This window comes from Micromys minutus (assembly GCF_963924665.1).
Source record: "Micromys minutus genome assembly, chromosome: 17".
Classification (NCBI taxonomy): Eukaryota; Metazoa; Chordata; class Mammalia; order Rodentia; family Muridae; genus Micromys; species Micromys minutus.
In genome coordinates, this window is record NC_137952.1 from 45,779,733 (window position 1) to 45,806,771 (window position 27,039).

The 27,039-nt window shown below is 40.6% G+C and overlaps 2 protein-coding genes across 4 annotated transcripts in view; one reads left to right on the forward strand and one right to left on the reverse strand.

Annotated features, from left to right (window-relative positions):
• Positions 1-4,921, reverse strand: part of ESF1 (ESF1 nucleolar pre-rRNA processing protein homolog) — a 44,733-nt gene extending 39,812 nt beyond the window's left edge. The window contains exons 1-3 of one of the 2 annotated variants that reach the window (XM_080931115.1): positions 4,829-4,921; positions 2,314-2,993; positions 400-767 (exon numbers count right to left, since the gene is read on the reverse strand). In XM_080931115.1, coding sequence (XP_080787241.1) covers positions 400-767; positions 2,314-2,953 — 1,008 coding nt within the window. In that variant the 5' untranslated portion in view covers positions 2,954-2,993; positions 4,829-4,921. Of the gene's footprint in view, positions 1-399; positions 768-2,313; positions 2,994-4,716 lie in introns of both variants that reach the window. The other variant, XM_080931116.1, reaches the window with a different exon arrangement.
• A 116-nt stretch (positions 4,922-5,037) lies between these two features.
• NDUFAF5 (NADH:ubiquinone oxidoreductase complex assembly factor 5) lies at positions 5,038-25,174 on the forward strand. Of its 2 annotated transcripts, XM_080931597.1 has the most exons (11): positions 5,038-5,302; positions 6,538-6,578; positions 10,124-10,187; positions 12,601-12,648; positions 14,492-14,595; positions 16,623-16,662; positions 17,609-17,806; positions 18,802-18,862; positions 24,442-24,525; positions 24,809-24,891; positions 25,048-25,174. In XM_080931597.1, exons 1-11 carry the CDS (start codon positions 5,081-5,083, stop codon positions 25,132-25,134), a joined length of 1,032 nt encoding a protein of 343 aa, XP_080787723.1. In that variant the 5' UTR covers positions 5,038-5,080; the 3' UTR covers positions 25,135-25,174. The 2 variants fall into 2 exon arrangements, with proteins under 2 accessions (XP_080787723.1, XP_080787724.1); XM_080931598.1 differs by lacking the exons at positions 24,442-24,525; positions 24,809-24,891; positions 25,048-25,174 and adding an exon at positions 21,506-21,603.
• The last annotated feature ends 1,865 nt before the right edge of the window (positions 25,175-27,039 follow it).

Here is a 27,039-nt window from a genome sequence, read left to right on the forward strand (position 1 = left end):
CACAGGTAGATCTTCCCTGAAGACAGGACGTTCTGGGTTCAGTCAACAACTAATGAGCCTCACAAACGTTCACCAATAAAACCTTTCTCACTTATTTTTAGTGTGTTCTTTCTATCTAGTTTTCTTTTCTGAGACAGGGTTTCATTGAGCAGGTTTATACCCCAAGCTGGCTTAGAACTCACTCTGCACTCCAGGCTGACCCTAAACTTACAGCAGCCTGCTTCCTAAGTGATGTCACTATAGGTATGTGCTACCTTGCCACACTTTAGCCTACTCATGCTAGCTAAGAATTCAGCACTGAACTAGCCCTTCAGTTCCTTTCTACTTAATAACATCAACCCATCACCCATAAAAGCTAACTGTAATGTTATTTATAAACAATCTTATTGCAGATGTTACCTCATCAGCCCGAGGAGCATCTTTATCTAATTCTCTCCAGGCATGTTCAAAACCAGGTTCTTCTGGAAATAAATCTGCCAAATCATCTTCATCTTCAGAACTAGTTTCTACATTTCCTTTTCCCCTTGCAAGATCAGGACCACTATCACTTTCATCCTCCTCCTCCTCCTCTTCATCCTCCTCACTATCTTCCTCTTCTTCTTCATCCTCATCTTCATCATCATCAGCTGAGGTTCTATCATCACTTGTGATTTCACCTTCAGATTCCTCATCACATCCTAGTTCACTAGCACTGTCTGAATCTTCCTCCAGGGCATCTTCATCAAGCATTCTACCATCACTGTCTTTTGCCTTTATCACTGGAACCACTATATTCGGGAGGAAGGAGACAGAGAATTAAATTAAATCCGAATTATTGACATTAGATCTAGCAAAAAATGTAACTTTTACAAAACAGAGAAAAAATATAAATTAGTAAAATCCATGCTATACCAACTTATTTGAGTAAAATCATAATAGATAAGATCGTGTAAGTGGTTTTATATACTCATTTAGTATTTGTGGAATACCTGCTTTGTGCTAGGTGTTTAATATAATACATAATCATTGGTAAAAAAAAGGTTATCAATGTTTTCACTTAATTTCCAGTTGAATGACTAGGCGACAAGTATTAAAATAAATAATCAAATCAATATACACACAATGAAACTACTCTAAAAGCATTAAGCAGCTAAATAAAGGATGAAGAGAAATTAAGTAATCAAGGTGAAAAAACGGATGAAGAAAATTTGTTCCAAGCAGTAGGAAATGCATCTGTAGAGATCTGTCAATTACAAAAAAGCAGTAATTGTATGTGTTGTAGCCAGCAAGGAATAAGACATTACTGTCTAACTGAGTGGGACTACTACTGATCTTTCTAAACACATTCAATCCTAAGTTTGCTCAAAAAGTTCTTTGGTCCTCAAACTTAATCCCCTTTCCTCTTCCAATCCCAATAAAAATAATGTATTCCTTAGGGATATTCCTCCGATTACCTTTGAGTGACTAATTCTGAATTTTTCAATTTCATTTATGGTCCTTCCTATAACAATAGTTTATAGTTTACAGGTTTGACATTTCTATCTTAGATCTATGCTGCCCAATATGGTAGTTAACAGTCAAAAACATAAATTTGTTATCATTAATTACATAGGGACGAAATTTGTATACACTAGATATAAAACATTATTCATCTTCTTATTTTGATGTCTTAATGCCACTACCAGGACATCCATCACTAAGCATTTCTAGTGGAGAGCATCACTAGTCCAGGGTTGTCACAGTGTTTGGCAGGTTGTTATCTACCTAAAGGCATCAACAAAAGGGAAAGAAGCTGAAACCAAATCTAACTCCACTCATCAAGTCATGAGCTCTGGGATATTGTACTTACTCAAGGGAAATCAATGTGTTGCTTTACTCAAAAGTGCCACTCTCTCACCAAACTATGAATCCCAGAAAGGACTCTGTGTCTGTGTGTTCAGAGGACATGCTATATTCTGACTTGCACAAAGGCATTCCATACGCTAGCAATAACCCTAAACAAGGTGACTATGCCTTACAGCAGTTGTCACGCAGTGGCTGAATGAACTAACAAGTACCCAACTTCTTTCCTTCTTCAAACACATCTCTTCCTGTATAACAACATATAGCAGCTCTGAGCATTAAGCACCACAAACCAAAATCGTTCACCCAAGCTCCCATGCTTGTCTTTTGGTACCAAAACAGGAGAAAAATCATTGCATATTTTCCTTTAATAACTTTGTATTTTAAGATAAACACTTGACTTTTCTCAACGTACTACAAAAACATTGTTTACTTTTAAAAAGATCACAGGAAAATAGTATAATGCAAAAAGAATAGGTACTGCCAACCAACCTGACTGCTTTTCTCCTTTTGCCTTAGAATGACTCATTGTTGAAGATTTCTCCATTTCAGAGGTACCGGAATCTTTGGTCCTTAGTTTTCCTTTGGGCAAAGCTTCTGCACTAAGGTCAGTGGTGTCCCCTTTCTTCTTTCTATTTTGTACAAATTCTTCACTCTCCTTCTTGGGACTGACTTCTGAATTTACCTTTTGAGATTTATTTGAGTTTTTCATTTTCTGAATTCTTTCAGAATTCATTAAGTTATTTTTATTTATAGAATCCTTTTGGTCAGTTTTCTTGGTTTCTTTCTTTTTCTCTTCAGTCAGAGTTTTTGACTTTGCTTCTTTTTTGGTCTGTTTTTTTTCCTGCTTCACTTTCTTTTGATTCAGTACTTTGCTTTCTTCGTCAGAGAGATCAGAATCTGAGTCTGAAAGGTCATAGAAACGCTTCAAGTCTTCTGTAGTGCTGTGGCTGATAGGACGCCCTCTTTTGTCAACAGCATAGTTCAATTTAAATTTTTTGTCATGAAACATGGCTCGAAACCTCTTGTCAATTTTGACTTTTCGGTCCTTTTCTGGCATTTCCCAAAATCTGGGATCCTTTGAAACCCGCCTGAACCGCTGGTCATCCATTATTTCTTGTTTGGATGACATTTTTAAAGTCTTAATGAAGAAATATCCAGAGAAACAAATCCTAAAAAATAAATAAATACTACAATGATGAATGGTTAATAATTAAAATATTTTAAACCACATTTGTTCATTGTGTATGTATGCATTCTCTCTCCCCCTGCCCCAAATGTACAAAATTAAGACAACTTAAACTTAGTTTCACCCACCCAAACTATACTGGGTCAAACATAAAAAAAGAAAAACATAGCAAAATATAATCCTTCCGTTACAGATTACTAGAAATAAACTTGTAAACCAAACAGAATACTAGGATTTTGGGGAGGGCACTGTCCAATAGTTGACTACCCCCAGAATTTTTGTATTTCTAATCAATTAAAAGATTATTCTTGGTACATAGAGAGTCATACATGTAAAACCCAAGATTCTGAAGGCAGAGTCATGATTATTATGAGTTTGAAGCCTGAGCTTATATAGTTAAATAGAGAGAATTGGTGGTCAGTCTGGGTTACATAGTGAAATTGTTTCAGGAAACCAAAGACAGATGCTGGGGAGAAGGCTGAACCAGATTTGATCCTCTAGAACACACATGCAAAATTCTCAGTGCTGGGCAGCGGGGCAGGAGGCTCCCTGGTCATCCAACTTAGCTTACTTGAGGAGCTTCAGGTTCCAATGAGAGCAACTGAGGAAGACACTAGCAGTCACCTCTGGCTCCACATAAAAGCACCCTTCCAAACATGAACACACAAGTGCATGGGCACATCTACATACGCAACAGACACACATGGATAAAACCAAAAGATTCTGAAATCACAGTTGGTCTAATTGGGTTTTCATAGTCTTGTTTCATTCTCTTTGTTAATCTTTACTTCATAGTTGCAACAGCTTTTGGTTCTACAAAGCCATGTCTCCTAACTAATGAGCGTATTTACCTCATTGTAAATCCTACCTTCTATCAAGAGCCAAATTAGTCTCACAATTTTTCCATGTGAACGGGTGTTATGTCTGCATACCACATCTGTGCCTGGTGCCCACAGATGCCTGAAGAGGGCTTCTGATCCCCTGGAAACTGGTTTTACTGGCTAGGCAGTAGTCAATCATCAAGTGGGTTTTGGGAATTGAACCTAGGTCCACTGGAAGACCAGAAGCCAGTACTCTTAACCATGGAACCATCTACCCAGTCCCAAATGTCACTTCTTATAACATTTTATTCTCAAAGTTTATTGATAGGCTATAAACACACATAAAAGTTTGTATGCCTAATGTTCCCTTGTAAGCAGTCTATGATGGTTTGATTTCTCCAGATTTCAACTTTGAAAAAAAAAAAAAAAAGGCAGAAGTCTCTGTAAGAATAAAGGCTGACTGACCAAGCAAGACAAGTAGTATTACACCCCTCACTTTTGCCACCGTAGGTCATTACAAGAGACTAGCCTAGAACTGCAATTTCTTCTGTCTCAGCCTCAATATTCGGGTTACAGGCGCGTGCCGTCATCATACAGGCCAGTGTTGCTTTACTTCAAAATCCTTTACATTCTAATGAGAAAAGAGGAAAGCTTTTCACGGATGCGCATATAAATTCCAGACGTACTACAACACTTTGAACAACTTTAACAGCTACCACCTTACCCAACTGTAGTGCTGGTATAAATGTTGGAAACTGAAGCCCTCGGCAAACATGGGACGTTCGGAGGAGCGAAAGCAACTAGACCTCACTTCAAACGCTGTCCCTTATCCCTACAGGCCACCCACCCTCTGGCCTGGGAGCTTGTCTCGAACGACCATCCCACCTCACAAACTTTCGGGGCAAGTTACTCGGCTGCGTTCTCTCTCTCGAAGCAGCTCTGAAGAGGACAATGAGGCCAGAAAGGAACCGAAAAATAGACGCGCTACTCAACTCACAAGTCCCAAGGAGATCCCGACGGAAAACCACACAGTTAGTTTCCCACTCCTCTTTTCCGATCCCAGTCTGAGTTCACATGGAGCGCATTCCCACAATCCTTTGCGCTCCGCTCCGCTGCAACGGCACGCGAACTAGGACAAACTACCTCAACCTTCCGCCTTGGAACAATTTTGTCTCACTGCGCTAGTCATAGTCTAGTTGGCGCATGCGCATAATAGAAACCATGCCCTGCTGTGGCGCCGCGGCTAGAGATGCTGCGACCTTTCGTTTTTTCGCGCCTATGCCCACGGCTTGGAGGGCCAGCGGTCTCTGCAGCGAACGGTGGTCGCAGGAAGGTCGCTTCCAGTGTCCCCCCTTCGGGCAGCACCTCGCCCAGAGTTCTAAACATCTTCGACAGGGAATTGAAGAGGAAGCAGAAGAATTGGGCCGCCCGGCAGCCCGAGCCCATGAAATTTGACTACCTGAAGCAGGAGGTGAGGTTGTGCGACCGCGGCGGTGGGAAGTGCGGAGCCCTGTAGGGCGGACTCACCCACCGGACCGTGTGACCTTGAGAAACTTCACCTTCCTGGGCCTTTCCGGTTCTCCTTAAAGGACCGTCGACTCTGAGGGCTTGTGCGGCAGTCATTCTTTTGCTTAACAAACACTGCTTGAATTCCAAGGCAAAGCAGATCATTTAGGAGAGAGCCGGAGACTGACAGACAAGGAGTGTGATTGCAGCTAACGTAAGGTGAAAGAAAAATGAGGTAGTGGTACTGGTGACTGATGGTCAAGAATAGCCGCTATGGCAAAAAGTGTTCGCGATTAGTTGAGCCGAGATGGGACGAATCTCGTAGGAAAGGGAAAAGAAAAATGCAAAACTCCTAAGGCCGAAAGGACCTGTAGAGGCTTTCAATAAGTCCCACCTTTCTGTTCAAGGAAAGCATCTGGATTACAACCCGACTGAAGCCTTTGAGTGTGCACAAGTAGAATATATTCAGTAGAGGATGAGAATCAGTTTTGAAATAAGTAAAATGTACTGAATCCCTTGCCCAACACCCCCTCAAAATAAAAACAACAGTATTCTGAGCTTAAAAATAGTAACCACAAATTCAAAATGTTTATAAGAGACCCGAGTGCAATGTGTGGATAGTTGGCTCCATCCCAGATGATGCCAGTCCAGTGAAAGGTGGTACTTAGCATACAACTTCTTTTATGTTGTGTTTGGGTGATGGTCATCTATACCTTTCCACACTTGGGTGTTTTCTAATTTGTAAGCACTGGCTGTCTTAATTCATTATGTAGTATATACCAGGCTGACCTCGGATCCATATAAATCCATCTGCCTCAGCCTGATTTTAATGCTGGTCTCGAGTTTTTGAGACAAGGGTCTTTTTATTATATACTGGCTTGGAATTCATTTTGTCATCATGTATTTGAGACTGGCATCAGACTTGTAATCCTTCCTCTGCCTCCTGAATAGCAGGAATATAGATGTAAACTGCCACACTCAGCAGATTGTTAATCCTGATTTCATTAAGTTCGATTCTAAAGCAATTTGTATTATGTTCATATTCAGGATTTGTAAAGAAAGTTTCTGTCAGCCAATAGAAAATGGGATAGAAGGAAGCTCTTCTGCTTTGAAACATAAATTTAATTTTAGAGAAAAAGAATTACTGTTCTCTTAAGCCCACTTGGTGTATTTAACCCACTGACTCTTGAAATCTTTCAGGTTGGAAGTCGGATTGCAGACCGTGTGTATGACATAGCCAGGTAGGAGCTGCTGTTTCAGTGAGATGCAGTCTCTCTTTCTACCTGCTGCTTTCTCCCTCCATCTCCTCTCCTTGTCTGTCTTTCTGTCTCTTAGTCTCTTCATCTCTGTCTCTCTTTCCCAAAACAGACTCTTGCTGTAACTCCTAGGCCATGCCTTGAACTGGGCTTGGGCAGTCCTCCTTCCTTGGCTTCTTAAGCATCTGAGAGAACAGACATACGTGCTCCTCCAGTCCTGGCCAAGATCAAAATCTGCTGTTGAATGGAGACTTGAAATTGAATGATGCAAGCTTGTTATGTGGAGCAGCTGAGAATGAGAACTGTATTACCAGGATTAGTGATTTAAATTAAACATCTTTCCTTTTAGCTTTCTGAGAGAGGGTCTCACTATGCAGCCCAGGATGCACTCCTGCCTCAGCCTCTTTAAGTGCTGAGACTATAAGCATACACAGACACTCCTGGTTATTCTTTTTCTTGTCTGGCAAAGCAAATGCCATTTTCTTCATTGTTGAGATTCTGTAAACCCCACCCCTCAGTTACCTAGCAACGGCCAGATATACCCCACCCCTCAGTTACTTGGCAATAGTCAGGTATGCTCCACCCCAGTAACCTGACCTCTCTCTCTTGTTCCCTCTTGTTCTTGCTCTAGCACCCTTCCCCCTCCTCTCCCCCTTCCCTTTTCCCCTCTCCACATGCTCATGGCCAACCTCTGCTTCTCTACTCCTCTATTCCTCTTCTCTCTCTCTCTCTCTCTCTCTCTCTCTCTCTCTCTCTCTCTCTCTCTCTCAATAAACTCTATTCTGTACTATACCATAGTGTGGCTGGTCCCTTGGGGAGGGATTCCAACATGGACCTCCCAGAGGCACCTCCCTGGGCCATATTCCTCACAACTCTTCATCCTTTTTCTAACGTTGGTGCTGAAACCTGAGATATCATCTTTTAACAACATTGGTGCCCCATGTGAGGAGATTAGATTTCCTCATGACCGGATATCTCTTTTTCCTTTCATTCATTGTCACCTTTTTTTTTTTAAACTATGAATATAAAACTTGCAGCTTTCTTTAAGCCTCAATGACTGATCTATTTGATTTAGCCCAAGTTTAATAATAGATTTCTCAAACATGGATCTAAAATATCGACTACATGTGAAATTTTAAGATTTATTAAACATAAGTTTAGGTTTTATTAAAATGAATAATAGAATCTTTTGCCATTTGAGTGAAGGAGAAAGTCTATCGATATGTTTTCCAGTTAGTGTAGGTGAGACCTGTTGGAGAACCCTACTATTTTTTTATTGGATATATTTTATTTATATTTCACACGTTATCCCCTTTCCTGAATTCTCCATATCCTCTGTCCCATCATCCCTCCCCTTGCTTCTCCCACTCCCTCCCACCTGCCCTGACATTCCCCTACACTGGTACATTGAGCCTTGGCAGAACCAAGGGCTTCTCCCATTGATGCCCAGCAAGGCCATTCTCTGCTACATATGCAGCTGGAGCCCTGGGTCTGTCCATGTATACTCTTTGGGAGAACCCTATTATTAAGGTTGCAGTCCACTATATTTGAATAGTTCTCCAAGCTCAGTGAAAAATGGAGGACTTTTTCTCAACGAGGCTTCCCTTTCTCTACCTGGCCTTGTTTGTAGTGTCTCTGAGCACAGATGTCTGAGGGTCTGAGCACAGAACCCTGCAAAGAGCTTCCTGTAAGCACTGCATGATTGAGCATGAGCCCTTTTCTCCTTCCTGTATGCTAATGAGGTCCTGTGCTGTGACCAGTGGACCCTTTCTACCCCTAAACGTCAGCTCTTATATACCCTACCCCTGGATCAGTAAAGTAGAGCTGACCCACTGAAGCTTTCTCCTGGGAGCTTTCTGCAGAAGCACCGTGTGCTCTTAACCACTGAGTCCTCTCTCTGGCCCCCAGCTTTTCCATTTCATAGATGAGGAAACAGACTCAGGAAGGCTAAACCACTTATAGTAACATGTTAGTAAATTACAGATCCAAAATTTGAACTGATGTCTTTCTAATTTTAAAACTAAAATTCAGTTATTGCTCCTTTACAATCAAGACGGAGAACATTAAGTAAAATAAAATGTCACTTGTGGTTTTTCATCTATGTATAGATATTATATAATTTTGTCACACACGCTTTTATTAACTTTGTGTGTATGCATGAACATATGTTGCAGGTATGTGTACTTTGCATTTGGAAGCCAAAGGTTGACATTGGGTGTCTTGCTTGGTCACTTTTCACTGTATTTTTTGAGACAGAGTCTCCTACTGCCTGGAGCTTGTTCATTATGCTAGACCTGCAGGCTAGCAAGCCCTAGAGATTCTCCTCTTATGCCTCTCCAGCACAAGCTGCCAAACTTAGGCTTAACTTCAGTGGGTGCTGGTGGTTGGACTCAGGACCTTATGCTTGCATCGCAAGCAGTTTATCAACTGGGCCATCTCCCCAACCCAGTTTTGGCAATCATTTTAAGAAAAATTAAGCCACAGTCCTTGATCTACTTTCTTCTGTTTACAGAAAACCAAACCATGGCTTACAGTTGATGTGTTTATCAACTTAGAGAAGCTAGCCTAATATAGATATTCACTCTTCTGGCTCTGGGTTCAAAGAAACTGAATCCAAGTGCTGACTACTGCTAACATTAAATGTTTGAGTTTGGGCAGGGAGATGGCTCAGCAGTTAAAAGAGGACTGGTTGCTTTTCCAGAGGACTTGGGTTCTGTTCTCAGTACCCACATGGAGGTTCACAACTATCTGTAACTTCAGTTCTACGGGATCTAAAGCCTGCTTTTGGTTTTCATAGGCACCAGACATGCATGTGGCGCACATACATTGCAGTCATTGATTTTAATAGCTGAGTAGTACTCCATTGTGTAAATATACCGCATTTTCTGTATGTTTTCCTCTGTTGAAGGACATATGGGTTCTTTTCAGCTTCTGACTTTTATAAATAAGGCTGCTAAGAGCATGGTAGAGCATGTGTCCTTGCTGTATGTTAGAGCATCTTTTGGGTATATGCCCAGGAGTTGTATAGCTGGGTCCTCAGGTAATACTCTGTCCAATTTTCTGAGGAACCAATACCAGCTTGCAACCCCACCCACAACAGAGGAGTGTTCCTCTTTCTCGCATCCTCGCCAGGTTGTTACCTGAGTTTTTGATCTTAGCCATTCTGACTAGTGTGAGGTGGAATCTCGTAGCAACAAATGTGCTGGCAGTTAGATGGTCTTGCTGATTCTGACAGTGGCTTGACCATCCTGTAAACCTGTGTGTCAGCCCTACTAGGGGGCCAGTTCTCCCCAGCAGGGTCTGGGTAGAGAGAGCTGTGGCATAGGGTCAGCTCCGGGCACAGACTGTAACCAGAAGGATCCTGTCCCAGATAGCTCCTCAGTTCCTGTCTTCTGAGTGCCTGGGCAGGTTCCTCTTGGGACTAGGAATTTGAGCAGGGGGTCTTCAAATGTTTCTACATAAGTAAATTAGCCCTTGTTTATTTTATGGACTCCATTGCAAAGCTTAGCTTCTCTATCTGTTTTTTCCAGAGATTTCCCCCTTGTACTAGACATAGGATGTGGAAGAGGCTACATAGCACAGCACTTGAATAAGGTATTTATACACTGCTTTACTCAGCTTCGAGGAATGAACTGACTGATCGTGCATGTGTGCATGCTGCTCTAGCACCCGTGTTGGTCTCCCTGCTTCTGTCTTTGCCCCAACAGTCTGTTCAGTAGGGTGATCCTTTTCATATAAACCAAGTTATTCTTTCATTGTCCGAGACCTGTTGGATTTCTTCTAATTCAGACATAGTCATGTGTCTTGCATGTGTGTAAGTATGTGTGTGAGCCTTTCACAACACACATGTGGAGATGAGAGGATGTCTTTAGAAAGTTGACTGTATCTGTCTACCATTTCAGTTCTGGTGACTGAACTTACTTCATTGGATTGGCACCTGGCGTCTTTACTCCCTGAGCCACCCCAACAGCCATTTGTGACTACTTTCTAAAGTAATGCCTCCACTTTTGGTGAAAATTGGTTATTATGGTGCCATGGTGCTTATTAGTCCATGGTATTTGTTAGTTTCTTTTGCGTCTGTCTGTCTGTTTGTACTGGACTTGAGTGTTTTTGTTCATTATTAAAATTACTTCTGTAACCCTTAGTGACTAATCATTACATTATTAGTGCATGGATAGTAAGGTAACGTTAACTGAGTTAGTGTGTAACTCAGTGAAAGAGCACTTGACTACTTCTGGCTCTCCTATACATCTTTTGATATTTTTGTTTTTGTTTGTTTTGTTTTTCCTGAGACAGAGTTTCTTTCTGTAGCCCTGGCTATCCTGTAACTTGATCTGTAGAGCAGGCTGGCCTCAGACTCACAGAGATCCACCTGCCTCTGCCTCTGGAGTGCTGGTATTAAAGGTGTGCACCACCATGCCCAGCCCTGTCTTTTGATTTTAAGCTGAAATCCACTGAAGTCGTTTTAAATACAGAGGTATTTGTTAGAGGTTCTTACATAACTCAGATTTGGAAGGAGAACTATCACTCACAAGGTATTGGGACACTGAAGCCAAGTATGAAACACACCCCTGTTTATAGGCCTTTGGGATTACATGGATGCTACATGCTGCTACTTTTTCTCTTCTAGTTTGTCCCTAGTTTTCTTGATGGATGTGACCCCAGTATATATACCCTATCATTTAAGCTTTTTTTCCAGCTCATGATAGATAATTATCTTTTACCCAACTCTGTTCAATGATAATTTGAAATCAGCTATGGCAGAAATAGTTGTACCATGGAAATTGCCAAGTGCTACAAAATAGTACCTTGCCAAGAGTTGGTTTTTTAGCATAGTACTACTTTAAACTTAAATTTAAAGGTTTGTAGCTCAGAGACCTTTGCCCTGCCTTTACTTACATCTGTTAGTTCAGGTTTTCAAGTGACAGACAGGTAAATTGAGTTTTATTAGCTTAGTCTTTTGCTGCATGGTAGTTTTCAGCAGCTGTCATATTAGAGCCGTTTCTACACCTCTTACCAAGCAGTGATGGGTTGGTAGTGTGAAATCCTCATTAGAGCAGCTACACCAAGGAAATGAACATGCAGGTCGATTTATAAAGCTCTCTCCTCCTCAACAAACTATTGGTAGGGTTTTCTCTTGCTTAGCTGTGAGTAGAGAAAAGTGAATATGGGTGAACTGAAAGCTCCTTCTGTAACAGAAGAGGGAAGCCACGGTAGAAATGACTGAAGAAGCTTCCTAGAGATCTCTGTAGTGCTGGGATGAAGAGATGGTGGCACAGGACTGAGCCAGAGGGAACAGATTGCTCATGCTTGTATCATGAGGGTGCTTTAGTAACACATAGACACCAGGAATTGTGGACCATGTAAGTAGAGTCCTGAATTGTAAACAAAAGCTATCAAGTGTACATTTATTATGTGCAAATAAAACTAACTATATGAAATTTAAATGATGCTCAGAAGTAGGAATTTTTTTCAAGACTGGGAAGCTGATGCCTGTTGTTAAGTGAGAATGTCAGAATCCTTTCTTAGAAAGAACAGAGGATAGTTGAAATGGAAAATGAAGCTCCTTAGTTTCTGTGTTTTCTTTTTTTCTCTGGAAACTAACAGGAGTAAGGATACTTACTAGCTAGCGTTCAGCATATTGAACAAAGAAAATTTCTGCAAAAGTAGTGGAGTAGTGTAGGATATTGGTATTCGTACCTGTATTCTCTGTTTCCTTAAGTATGTTAAATGTATTACATTTTCCTTAAGTATGTTAAATGTATTACATTTTCCTTAAGTATGTTAAATGTATTAAATGTACTTGCATGTGTTTAAATCTGTGCTATTCTTTACATATTTTAAGGAAACTTGCATATCATTTTGGAATTGAAATTAGCTTACAAGACTAAAACTACTCTATAATTTCCTCCTTTGGAAGTTTAAGTAATTTTTTTTTTTTTTTTTTTGCTACTGCAGCTGTCAATGTTTCTGTGTCATCTAATGTACTTTAATTATCCAATTTCAGGAGACTGTGGGAAAGATCTTCCAAACAGACATTGCAGAACATGCTTTGGTAGGTAGCAGTTTGTTTCTGACCTGGTTTAACTTTTAGCTTTTTATTTCTGTCACAATGTAATATTAGTGTAATTATAAATGTATACACATGAAGAAAACTTATGCAGTACAGGGAATAAGAAAAGAGATTCCTAATCTTACTACCCAGAGACAGCTGTTGGTGACATTTGGTCTGCCACGTTTATAAACATGTAACTGCCTCCATCCTCCAAGTTCATGTGAACAGCATTACATTAACATTTTATGTCTTTTATGGCGTGTTATTCTGCTCTGTTTGAATACTCATAATGTATGTGTATTTCTTTTTAATGACCACAGGGCTTTCCAATGTGTGAGCATCACATGGCTGATTTATCTGAGTAGCTTCTAGGTTTCTGCTTAGTTCTAGTTTCTCATTAGCCCCTCATGCTGTTAACCTCATATGGAAAACAACTATGTGAGCTTGATTTATTTGGTTTTGTTTGTTAGACATATTTAAATACATATAGACAGACATATATACAAATATATACATTTGGTAGATGGAGCAGAGCCCCAAAAGCCACACTTTATTTCTTCTCTTAGCCATTTATACCCTCTTAGACAAAAGGTCTGTATAAAATTACCTCATAGATAAAGTACTATCCAAAGCAGGGTTACAGAAGGATGCTGATAGCAAGTTCACAGCAACAGCTTCACACGGCCTCTCTATCACAGTGCACACCTGTGGCCCTGAATCAGTGTCTTTCCTTGATCACAAATCTGTCCTCAGCCCACTTCTCTTAATAGTGTAATGTATAAAAGCTTATCATTGCTTGTCATGCAGCCTTTACTTACTATTCTATGAGGAGGGGCACATTCTCTTCTGGATTCTAACTATTACATCTTTCTGGCAAAATAACTAAAACCATTTTCTTAAACTTTCTTCCTAAAAGTATTTGCATTCTGTAAAGTCATTAATTTATCTAAACAGAACCTATTTATCATAAAGGTTCTTCTTCATGTTGATCTATAGGAAATGATGCCCAGGAATCATTAGGCTGTGTAACAATGGCTGGAAAGGCATTTCAGCATCCAGAAGCAATCCTGAGACAGTCTGTGGGGCTGTGCCTCTCCAGAGTACACCCATCACAGCCATCACCGGCTTGCCAGAGCCTTTCCTAGGTGGCTTCTGTGAGAATGTCCTGGTTGCGTGTATGTGCGTCATTTGCAAACCTAATGCCTGTGGGAACCTAGAGGTGCATTAGATCCCTTGAAACTTGAGACGTGAGCCTTTCTGGGTGCAGGGAATTAAAAGTGGGTCCTGCAAATAACACCAAGTCCTCATTGTTATTTAACTTTGCACTTTTAAAAACGTTTTTGTGACATGCCTACCCTCTCACCTTCATTGATTTGAGCTTTTACATACATTTTTTTCTAGCTCATTTTTAAGACTTTATATTTTAGAGGTGTTAACTCTTTTTTAATAAGTATTTTTCCCATTTTGTATTTACATTGTTTATTGCTTTTTAGAAGTTTTAAAATTGGTTTTTCATTTACAGTTTCTAACTTTTCAGTCATGTTTATGGAAGTTTTTTGAACTGAGTGTGCATTTATATTCCATAGTTTGTAGCTTCATTTTTTGCATCGAAATGTTTAGTTGCCTGAGATTTGTTTTAGTGTGACTGGACGTAATTTTTATATTTTTTGAAGCAGCTGAGTGTTATTTAACAAAAATTTTTGAGTGCTTTTTGTGTGCTACATTTTGTATTTTCTTTTTTGATAGAACTGCTAAGTGAATATAACATTAGCAATGTTTAACAATGATTGTGTTAGTAATTGAAGCTATTTAAATATATTGAACTTTTATTTTTTACCATTAGAAAAATTCCATAGAAACAGATATTCCTACTGTGAATATTTTAGCTGATGAAGAATTCCTTCCCTTCCCAGAGAATACATTTGACCTGGTGGTTAGCAGCTTAAGGTTAGTAATCTATTTATTTGTTATTTTAAAAAATATGTTACAGAGGCTAGTGAGATACTCTGGTTGGCAAGTGCTTGCTGCCTAAGCATGAAGATGTAAGTTTGTGTCACAAACCCACATAAAAGGCAGGTATGGTGGCTCGTGCTTGTCCTCCCAGCTCTGGACAGGCAGTGGCAGGCACATCCCTGGGGCTCTCTGGCCAACAAGCTCAAGTTTACTTGATTAATTTTAAGCAAATGAGAGAAACAAAATGGTCAGAACCTGAGAAGAATACTTGATGTTAACCTCTGGTTTCCACATGCACATGTGTGCAAGCTTATATGTATGTATGTATGTATGTATGTATGTATGTATGTATGTATGTATGTTATAAATAGATCTAATTTATGTTGTAACATTGTACTCTTAGGATAGCAGTGGACTAATACCCTCCCACCTCGGTCCTGGAATTGAACCAAAGGTTTTGGGTATTAAAAACAAATTTTCTCACACTGAGCTATATTCCTTACTGTGATAGAATAAATTCTTTTTAGTTACAGACCAGTTATCTTAGTTTATAGATGTTAAAATGCCTCTGTTTTAACAATTATGGATTCAGGACACCATGTGGAAATTGGATGTACTGTCTTAAGTGTCTTTTGTTCCCACGTTTCTAGTTTACTAAAATTCTTGGTGCTGCACGTGAGAGAATAAGCAGGGTGAGCAGAAAGCACATTATTTAAGAGGTTTATGTATAAGTTTAGAAAGCTTTGCTCGTTTCTCGGCACCTTAAGGATGTTGGATGTTCTGTCTGCGTATTAGATTAGGCAGAAGCCTAACACTGACGACTCCAACTGCTGGCAGGTATAGAGCAGCTGCCTCTCCTTACGCATTGCTGGTGGGAATGCAAAATGGTGTAGGCACTTTGAAAGACTAGTTGATGATTTCCTGAAACTTGAGCATACTTTGTTAGGATCCAGGATTTATAGTTCTTGCTATTTATTTACCCAAAGAAATGAAAACTTAAATCCATGTAAAAACATGACAATGAGTAATATATTACTGTTTCAAAAAATATTTTAGACTTGCTGTATCTGTATGTGAGTATTTTGCCTGCAAGTATGTATTTGCACCACATACATGTCTCATGCCTGTGGAGGCCAGAAGCAGATGTAGGATCCCCCAAAATTGCAGTTATACATGGTTGTAACTACCATTTGGGTGCCAAAACATTGACCTCAGTTTTTGCAAAAGCAACAAGTGCTGTTAACTATTGCAGCTGTGTTAATAATTGCTAAAACTTGTAAGCAACTAAGATATTGTCTTAGTTAGGTTACTGTTGCTGTGATGAAAAATCATGACCAAAGCAACTTGGGAGGAAAGGGTTATTTCACTCACTTCCACATAACAGTTCATCATCAAAGCTGTGAGGGCAGGAACTGAGGCAGGGAAGGAACCTAGAGGCTGAAGCTGATGTAGAAACCATGGAGGGTCCTGCTTATTGGCTTGCTCTCTCTGGCTTGCTCAGCTTACAGAACTCAGGACTGCCATCCCGGAGATGCCACCACTCATAATGCCCTGAGCCTCACCTCATTAATCACTAGTAAGAAAATGCCCGGTGAGCTTGCATGCAGTCCGATCTTATGGAGCCATTTCTTAATTGACTTCCTTCTCTGAGATGATGTTAGATTGTCAAGTTGACATAAAACTATCCAGCATAGATGTCTTTCAGTACTAAGGTATTGAATTGTGATACATCCTGACAATGGAATTAGGTAGCACTAAAAAGAAATATGCTGTCAAAACATGAAAAGAATGCAGGAAACTCAAAGACACATTACCATATGAAAGACTATTCAAAAAATACATGTATGCTGATTCCATACACATCATTCTGAAGAAGGAAAGGTACGGAGAACATAAAAAGGTCAGAGTTGTGGAAATATAGAAAACAGTAATTTCAGGTTTCAAAGTTTAGTACCTTTTTTGGTTTATCCTACTGATAATTATACTAATTAAAGTTAAACAAATATGTGTTTCTGTTTTAGTTTGCACTGGGTGAATGACCTCCCTAGAGCACTTGAACAGGTGAGAAGCCTTTTGTTGTTCTGTTCTGTGACAGTTCATTATCACAAAGTGACAAATGTGTCTATTTTCATTGTTTATAAGTCTGACAGAGAATGGAGTGAAACCAAATATTTTATAAGTTCCATGGTCTGTATAAACTTGGTATGCTGATTCTAAATATGTACATTGAATGACAGTCCTTGAGAACTTTTAGAATATTTATTGTAGAAATTCCTCTAATATGTTTTTGAGAGATTTAATCACTGTGTAAAACAAGTTGGTGTCACAAAGCGTGTGCTATGTTAATTACTGTTCTCTTATTGATTGCCAGTGAGCCTTTTCTGGGTAGGAGCGTGTGTGCATTTCCGTCTGCCATTTGCATGCTCTTGGTGAGTGTCAGATAAGCCCTTATAGAGTGGCTTTTATCAGTGAGCAGAGTGTAGGTGGCAGTGGATGGTGTGCTTTGCTGGCAGGAGGCACGCAGGGCCCTGTGGGAACTGGCCTGAACCAGGCCTGAACCAGCCTGTCACGTACTGCATCTCTTTAGCCAAAATAAGGCACAAGTGCAGCCCAGATTCAGAAGGAAATACATTGCATGTGTTGGTGCGAGTCTCCAAAATGACTTCAGAGGGCACAAACAGGAAGGATCATAACTTTTAAAATTTTTATAAGATTTTGTAAAAAATTGAACCTTACAAAAATTGAAAACATACATCTTATAGATACTTATATCACTAGTGAGTATATTGTCTCTCTTCGCCACTCCTATACAACATACATGTGCATCACACTCCTATACAACATACATGTGCATCACTCCTATACAACATACATGTGCATCACACAGCAGTGACTTTCTTGTCTGATACTTGCTCTCTTTGTAGTCATAAAATACTGACTTGGATACATTCATTCGTCTGATGTTTCTGTCTGTAAAATTTGAATAGTTGTGTTATATTTATTGCAGATTCATTATGTCTTAAAACCAGATGGGGTATTTGTTGGAGCAATGTTTGGAGGTGACACACTCTATGAACTCCGGTGTTCATTACAGTTGGCAGAAACCGAGAGGGAAGGGGGCTTTTCCCCACACATTTCTCCTTTCACTGCTGTCAATGACCTAGGGCACCTGCTGGGAAGAGCTGGCTTCAACACTCTGACAGTGGTGAGTATCAGGAGAACTAAGTAGCCCACAAGTAACCTACTTACTGCATTGTTTAAAAACAAAAACCTTGAAAAATGTTAAAAGTATGAAACAGCATATTCATAGTGTTCTGGAGTGTTTGATAAAGCAGGTTTGAGGCAATACAGTCATGCATGCTTATTACCCAGCTCACTTTTTAAGTGTTTAAAACTTTTCTCACTCCTATACAATCCAATACCCAGCCCCCAGGGAATAGTTCTGCTCATGGTGGACCAGGTCTTCCCTTATCAAGACAGCCCTGATAAGATAGTCCCTCATTGGGCTCTCTTCCCAGGCGATTCTCCATTGTGTCAAAGCGATGACTGGCTAGAAATGTAGTGTCTTTTCTTCCCAGTTTAATACCTGATATTCTATATCGGAGTGTAGTATGTTAAATGGATGGATGTTTGGAGTTGGGAGCATGAATAAGGGCTTGCTCTGCCTACTTCATGCCTGACTTGGTTTTGTAATACCATAAATGGTCCACCTCTTTGGGGGGATAGTTTACAAAAAACAACAAGAAGAAGTCTCTCATGGTGGCAAAGGCCTTCAGTCTCAGGAGTGGCAGAGGTAGGCAGATTTCTGAGTGTGAGGCCAGCCAGGTCTACAAAGTGAATTCCACAACAGTCCAGGCTACAGAGTTAGGTCCTGCCTCAGACAAACAAGATAAAAGTAACCATTTAAACTTAAACAGTTACTACATTTTCTCTTCAAAGTAGACATTGGTACCAGTTGTTAGACTTTTAGAAGATAACATTTATGAAGAATATTAAAAATAAGATGACAGTTCTTGGGGTTGGAGATAGATAGAGCCCAGAGGTGAGCACTTGCCTATTACTGGTAAGTACTTGATAGGAACGTTTTCTACCTACCTTGAGAGTGGTCTGGGAAATAGTTAATAGTTCTTAGCTTAATTTTTGTTTGTTGTTCATGATTATGATTGTAACATGAATAATACATTTTTCTTTAAAAAATAGGATACTGATGAAATTCAAGTTAACTATCCTGGAATGTTTGAATTGATGGAAGATTTAAAAGGTAAAACACAGCAAACATTTTTTAAAATGTCCCCAAGTACTAAAGAGACTCATAGAAACATGGAGCCCTTTTATCTAGAAGCTTAAGACATGGTAATGAAATTACTATTTCTCATTTAGGCTCCAACAATAATTCTTTGAATACAGTGTTTATTTTTTACTGATCTATAATAAATGCTGTGCTCATGATTCATTTCAAGAAAGAAAATAGAGACAAGAAATTAGATCTCTCAGTTGGGAAAGGTTACTGCTCACTGATTTAAAGACACAGTAATTACTCTGCAGTTCTTTGGGCTATTTTTTTTTCTTTCCATGTGTGGGTTTGTTTTTCTAGGGATCAAAAACCCCTTAGCCTTGCACATGTATTCTAAGTGCTCTGCCACTGAACTATGTCTCCAGCTTCTGATTTTTCGAGACAGGTTCTGGCTTTGCACCCTCAAAGTAGCACTTTGGATTGCAGGTTGACCTCAGACTTACTGTCTGCAGGCCTCTACCTCCTCAGTGGTGTATTGTATCTGGATCAGGTTTTCTAATGTCTTGATTTACAGGTGAACTCAACACAGATAGGCATACGGGTATAAGTACCTTGTCTGTAGTCATGCTAAACCTAGGATTAGTTATTTGAATACTATATACTATACATTAATATTTGTGTGTGTGTGTGTGTGTGTGTGTGTGTACTAGTACATAGGTGCATCTCTCAGACAGTGAGATTAGCCTTTCTGTTAAGTACCATAAACTTAGTATCATAGCCGCTTGTACTTTTTAAAAATGTTTTTTATTGTTTCTTTGAGAACTTTCTAAAATATGTTTTGATCATATTCACTCTCCCCAAATTCTCTTAAGACCCACCCACCTTCTCTTTCACTCAGCTTTATGTCCCTGTCCTTCCCCCATCCCTCTCATGGTCAGTTTGTGCTGCTTGGATCTGTAGCCTTCTGCTGGAGTATGGCTAAACCATCATGGCTATACTCTAAGAGAAAACTGACCCTTCCTCTCCCAGCAGCTAACAGTGGCTAATAGCTCCTCAGGCAGGGGTGGGACACTGTATCCAGCTTAATTTGGCATGGGCATTCCAGGTGATGCCGCCACACTGGTTCATATGTGCAGCTGCCCTCTGTGTGCAGTAGACACTGTCTTCTCCTTGTCATTTCCTGCTGGCTCTTCCCTTCTGTCTGATGACCCCCGAGCCTTTAGAACTGAGCATTCTGTAGTCTCTACTTGTGGGTCTCAGTCATCTACAGCAGACAGAAGCTTCTGTAGTGAGGATTGAGAAATGCCCTAATCTGGAGGTTCAGGAAGGCAGGTTTGAGACACATGGTGTCTTAGTTACAGTTCTGTTGCTGTGAAGAGGCACCGTGACCAAGGAACTGTTATAAAAGCATTTAAGTGGAGGTTTTCAAGGCCCAGTCCATTTTCATCATGGTGGGAAGCTTGGTGGCAGGCAGGACAGCGTGGCACATGGTGCTGGGACCTTACATCCTGATCTACTGGCAGGCAAGTAGGGAGGACGTTGGGAACCTCAAAGCCACAGCTACTCCAACAAGGCCATATCTCCTAATCCTTCCCAGATAGCTCCACTAACTGGGGACAACATATTCAGATATGGTTATGGGGGCCATTCTCTTCAGAGCACCACACATGGTCTTCAGTAGATTGCTGCCTGCATTTTTAACCACCTGCCAGATCAAGTTTTCGACCTTCCGTATTAGAATTACCTGTCCACTGGGGTTTTAAGTAGGTCTGACAGTTTGAGGAACTGTTCTGAATGCTTACCCTTTAGAGAGATCTCTTACCTCTACTGTCAGGCCTTTTACAAAAATCATGTTTTTGATGTCTTTTATCTATAAGTGGCTTAAGGAGAATCATATAAAGATAATTTGTAAAAATGTTACTTGTTTAGACAAAAACATTAACTGATGGGTTTTATATATTAACTTAGGAGTCTTCTATAAAAAATGCTGAACCTAAGTGAGCTAAAGTGGGTTTTCCAGGATGAAGAGTAGGGAAAGTTTAGGGGTGGCACCAAGAACGGTGTGTATACAGTCATGGGCTGGAGAGGGCGATATGAAAGGTTATGTATGTCTTACTCTTATGTTGGGGGAACTGTGATACTAATACTGCCTAGGTGTATAGAATGGGCAGATAATGGGGAATGAGAGAAGATCAGAAGTTTCTAGATTTCCTCAGAGGAGCCTTATAGTTTGTCTTGGGAGGATTTTCCTCAGAGATGACTCAGATTGAAGTGTAGTAGAAAGTATGTTGTTTGCCTGCTTGTAAGGCATGATTTATAGGACAGTAAGACAGGAACTAACATGGTCAGTCTGTCCTGGTATGTGAGGAAACTGAGGCACAGGGAAGAAGGACCTTGTCCAAGTCGTAGTGGAGGCAATCAGATTAGTTCATATCCGGAAGTCTTCACTGTTTACCCAGTAGGAAAGTCCGAGGGCCGTGGGAGGTGGAGGAGCAGGGTGTTTGCTGGGGTGTTTGCTGGAGTGTTTGCTGAGGTGTTTGCTGGGGTGCTCCTGAGCCAGCTGGAGGGTGGCGTCCTCCAGTTAGCTTTTGTATTCTATATCTGTGTTGTGTTGGTTTTCTGATGGTTGAGGTGAATCTCATTTTAGCTGCCGTTATTATTAATTCACAGAAAAAAAATGGAGAAGGTTGACCTAATTTTACAAACAAGTTTCATGGCAGCTGATGAGTGCATGAGGCATGTTCAAGGCTTTCACAGTGGTTTTAAGGTAAGTTCAGTTCGTTTAGGGCGATACTCAGCATTGATTCAGTAGTCCACGTTAAAGTTTGTTTTTAACAAGCATTGGAATTTAACCTTAAAAACACTGTGAGAAAGCCAGCAGTGGTGACTCACCTTCATTGCGAGCACCCTGGAGGCAGAGGCAGGTGGATCTGTGTGACTTTGAGGCCAGTCTGTCTACAGAGTGAGTTCCAGGACAATTAAGCTATATAAGAAACCCTTTATTCTTGACAAACCAAACCAAACAAAAACACCACTATGAGAAATCTCTTCTCAGCATTTGGCCAAGACCAAATGTAAAAACCACTGAGAGTCTTAGTTACCAGCCAGTGTCTTTCTGTTCTTCCGAGCTCAGGTTGAGTCTGCCATTACAGTTGTCTTTCCTAGGTGGTTGCCAGTAAAGCTTCCTTCCCCACAGTGAACTACAAGATAGTCCATTTTAAAGATGAAAAGCTGAGTCTAATAAGGTTGAATTGTGCTTATCCTAGGTTATAAAAGGTTGCGATCAGAGTCCAGGTTCTCTTTAGTACTTCACAAAGAACGGGGTGGGGGTTCTGTACAGCAGTGCGTATCCTGAGGGAAGAGTGGGCTCCTGGGGCAAGGGAGTTACTGTGATGCTCTTGAATTTTCTGTAACCGGGCTGGGTCAGACTCACAGAGCTGGCATATGCCTGACAATCTGAGCTAGAATATGCAGGCTACAGTTGTTTGGCAGGCTTTTAAAGAATGTCTAGTGCATTGTGTGTTGTGTTTGTATTTACTACATGTGATGTGGAATGAAGCCAGGGCAGTGGAAAATTGAGCAGGAACTAAAGTTTTGTATCTGTCATTGGTGATAGCGTGTTGGAATGGGAGCCTTGCTTTACTTTGATGCTGTGTGATTGATGTTCACCACGTGAGAGAATATTTTTTAAATGGATGTATAGTGGGTCTAAAATACTTTCTAGGATTTGTTAGCTTTTATTTAATGTGTATGTCTCTGTGAGCATATGGCACACATAGAGGACACTGGAGCCTCTGAAACTGCAGTTACTAGAAGTTACCAGCCTCTGGTGTAGATGCTGAGACTTGAACTCAGGTCCTCTGGAAGAGCAGTATGTGCTGCTAGCCACTGAGCCATTGCTCTGGCCCCCAGTATTTTTTGGTTGGTCGATGGGTTGGAGGATTTTGTTTGTTTTGTTCTGTACTTGAAACTGGGTCTCACAAAGCTAGAGTGACCCTGAGGATGACTGAGATCCTCCTGGCTCTCTTTCCTAAGAACTGGGATTTTAAATGTGCATTACCCCACCCAGTCATATTTTTTTTATTAACATAGCTTACTAGTTTGTGGCTGTTAATGATCTCAATGAATTGGTACTGTTAAAATACAGGACACTGGGTTTATTAGTAGAACGAGTTTCATTATTGAAGCAGTGCCCTCAGAAGCCAGCAGAGGGCTGGATTCCTGGAGCTGGAGTCACAGACTCTTAGACACTGCCTGGTGTGTTTTGGGACCCAAATTCAGGTCCTTAATAAAAGCAGTGTGTGCATGTAACTGAGGCATCTCTCCAGTCTCCTTGTTGATTACTTTTAATAAAACCAATGCAATAAAAATTTAAGTTCTGTTTATTATTAAAATTTTATTTAAATAAAAATTTAAAAATAGATTACTATTTTTAAACTTGAAGAAAAAAACTATTGAAGAATCATTTCTTGACTAGTGAAAGTAAGTAGTAGATACTTGCTCATGTAGTAAACTTTAATATTAAAAATAATTACAGCATTTAAAAATTTTCTTTATTGTAGAATGATCTTAAACATAACCTTTTCAAATAAGTTAAAATGTACATGTAAAGCAAGATAGATAACATTACTTTGATCTTACATTATTTGCAGTACTGGGAATTGAACTCAGGTCTCTGTGTGTGAGTGTTGGAGGGGTTGTATGCATATGAGTGTGTGCACAGCTTCCACATGTGATTCAGTGGTTGCCAGAGATCATTGTCAGTGTCTTTTTCTCTTGCTCCCTCTTTTTTCCGTTTTCACTGAGCCTGGGATCACTGATACTCTGGACCGGCTGCCCTCAGGATTCCCTCCTCCCTGTTCAGCATAAGGATTCAGGCAGATGCCACCACACCTGGTTTTGTGTGTGTGTTGGAGTTCATGGTTGTATAGCAAGCAGATCAATACGTAGCCCCTGCCTCTTGCCCACATATGAGGCAAACACTGTACCACCTCCCTGTCTCTAGCTCTACAACAGAAATTATCAGTAAACAGCCTTTTACAAAACATCATCAACTTAAAGAAAAAGGTCAGAAATTAATTGTAAAACACTAAAATAAGTACCTCTGTGGGAAAATGCACTTAAGTTTGAAATCTGTTGTTAGTAAAGATACAAAACATTTGAAGGCATGGTCATACTAAATGAGTTCCACAGCCCTCATCCAAGTTTACAGCTGTACTTTTATATGCTGCTTAGAAGGAAGGAGGCATTATCACAGTGTCCTGTCTCAAAGAGCCAGCAAAAAGAGGTATACAGTGTGGTTCTCTTTGGAAGACACTTGCCAGTGCTTGTGACCCATCTAGAGTGTAGGTGGCTTTTGCTGAGCTAGTTCACTGTAGACTAGCTGTGTGAAAGGGATCCTGGTGCTTTCCTCCTGAGAATTCACCTTCCCACTGGACTAGCAGTGAAGAGAATTCTAAGGCTCAGCTCCAGTCCTCAGCCTGGCTACAGTGTGAACGTGATGAGTGAGAGTAGGTGTGCTGTTGGAGAAGATGTATCATGTCTTGATGCTGAGCTGCTCAGGGTATTTGCAGTATTTTCTCAAACTGCCTGTGGTCTATTTTTAGGTATGGGTGAGAGCAACTGTTCTTGGAACAGAAAAGCCCTGCTGCACCGAGACACAATGCTGGCAGCCGCAGCCGTTTACAGAGGTGAGCCGCCCGCTCCTACCTGCAGTCATGGAGGGGCTCGTGCTGTGTGGTGTTAACAGAGCAATTTCCTTCTTGTAAGGCACTGTCAGGCTTCATGGGAATTTTGGGTTTTGTTTTCTCCGAGGATATAGATGTTATCAGTGTCTGTTTCCAAGCAGCTCTTGTTTCCATAGTACCAGCTTCTGTATGTTAAGACTTCTTATGTGAGACGTTCAGATCCTGCAGTTGGTCTAGAGCTCAGATAGTCACTGTTGCCGGAATTGAACCATGTTTGTCTTTTTAGAAATGTACAGGAATGAGGATGGTTCCATACCTGCCACCTATCAGATCTACCACATGATAGGATGGAAGTACCATGACTCTCAGGTAACCACGTTAAGGCATCACTTTTTCTAGAGTATTTGTGTTTCTGCTTGCCCGTTGTTGATTGACTTGGGTATACTGTAGTATGCACATCATGATTGGGGTTACTCCGGGTTAGCCTTATCTGTATCTAATATCTTTTATTTTTATTGTTTTCAGGCAAGGCCAGCTGAAAGAGGTTCCGCAACTGTGTCATTTGGAGAGCTAGCAAAACTAAATGATATCATGTCACAGGGGAAAAAATAATAAATATTTTATTCAATTGTCATGTTTCCCAGAATTTTTATCAGAAATAAGTAACTGTCACATCAAAAACTTTGAAGCAAAAAGCAATCTGTTGAGCTATTTACTATCAACCTAATACTAATTCATGCTTAGTAAGTATTTCAGGTTCTCATTTGTCCCTATTTATATAAAGATGCTATTACATAGTGACTGGGTGTCCTTGCAGATTAGCCTGAAAGCAAAGGAAATGTTTTCCTTTGGGGTAGGGAACCTAGAAATAAGTGCACATGTGTGAGTTTGAGATTTGATGGGAAAACATGTCATACTTACATTCTACAGCTTTCTTTCTGGTCTGATGTTTTCTTCTGGTCTGATGATCACACCCCTGAAGATGAGAGGAAGGACAAAGTGCCTGGTCCTGGGAGCTCTGTGCAGCTCAATGAGAAAGAACTTCACAGTGAGTGCTGTAGACACTAGGACACCTCACAGTGAGTGCTGTAGACACGGAGAACACCTCACAGTGAGTGCCATAGACACGAGAACACCTCACAGTGAGTGCTGTAGACACTAGGACACCTCACAGTGAGTGCTGTAGACACTAGGACACCTCACAGTGAGTGCTGTAGACACGGAGAACACCTCACAGTGAGTGCCATAGACACGAGAACACCTCACAGTGAGTGCTGTGGACACAAAAACACCTCACAGTGAGTGCCGTAGACACAAAAACACCTCACAGTGAGTGCTGTAGACATGAGAACACCTCACAGTGAGTGCCGTAGACAGACACCCAACATTTTCATAAGTGAGTACTGTAGACAAGGACACCAATATTTTTTGTTGTGCTTTTTTTGTTTGTTTTGGAGACAGGTCCTACTATGTGGCCTTGGTTGGTCTGGAACTGCTGTGTAGACAAGGCTGGACTCTATTCATATTCCAGGTTGCCTACACTTTTGAAAACATTTTAAAGAATCAGGGGTAAAAACTCATGTAAACATCATTGCCCCGTGATTAACAAACTGTTTAGTCAGATTTTTCTTTGTTATTTTTAGGCCTCCTGCACTGGTATCCTAAATCCAGATTCACTGTCTTGACATCTCAGGGTTAGAAAATTTGGAAGCAGTAAAATGTCCTCACTAGGCTTTGGAACATTTGATCTCTAACTACTACTCCTATTTGGGTGTTTGGAACAGTAGGAGTTGGGGCCTGGCTGGAGGAAGTTGGCCACTAGGGGCAAGCCTGGATATTTGTAGTCCTGTCCTGACTGTGGTCCGTTTGCTTCCTGGTCTGCTTATATAAGAGCAGGTCTACTCTGCTGAAGAACTGGCCTTGCTGATATGCCTGCCCTGCCCTGATGGCTATCCCAAAATAGTCCTCCCTCCAGGAAAAGTAACTAATGCAGTAGCAAGATTTATTATCTTACCAAACTGTTTTGCAAAGTTTGTTAAATTATTAAATGGCATATGCACAACAATGTCTTGGAAACCCTAAGTTTGTTTTAAATTTCTTAGCTAAACATTGTGTGGCCCTGGCTGCTGTAGAACTTAGATGTTTTCCTGCATCTGCTTCCTGGGTGCTAGGATTAAAAGCAGGTACCACACACCCTGCTGTTGTCATTCTCAATAGTTTAAGAATTCTTGCCCTTTCTGCTCTATTGCTGTAAGTTTGGAACTCAGATTGGAAGGTTTTTCAGGACTGAAGTTCATGGTAGGAAAGAAAACTTTAACTCTGGGGAGCACCAGCCTTTGGAATAAAATTCACCAACTTTATTTTAACAGCTCCTGTCTCCCCAGCCCTCTTCTATTTCTTCTTCTCTCATATGTTACGCCCTGACTGCCTCTCCAGTCATCTCACCCAGCATTCTTCCTGTCTCCTCCCCTCCTCCCCACCCCATTCCATCTGTGAAGTCTTCCATTTTTCCTTTCC

Coding starts and splice junctions, on each gene's coding strand:
- NDUFAF5 (XM_080931597.1), top strand. CDS start 5,081: ATGCTGCGACCTTTCGTTTTTTCGCGCCTATGCCCACGGCTTGGAGGG. Junction 5,303..6,537: donor TTGACTACCTGAAGCAGGAG/GTGAGGTTGTGC, acceptor GAAATCTTTCAG/GTTGGAAGTCGGATTGCAGA. Junction 18,863..24,441: donor ATTGATGGAAGATTTAAAAG/GTAAAACACAGC, acceptor GTCTATTTTTAG/GTATGGGTGAGAGCAACTGT.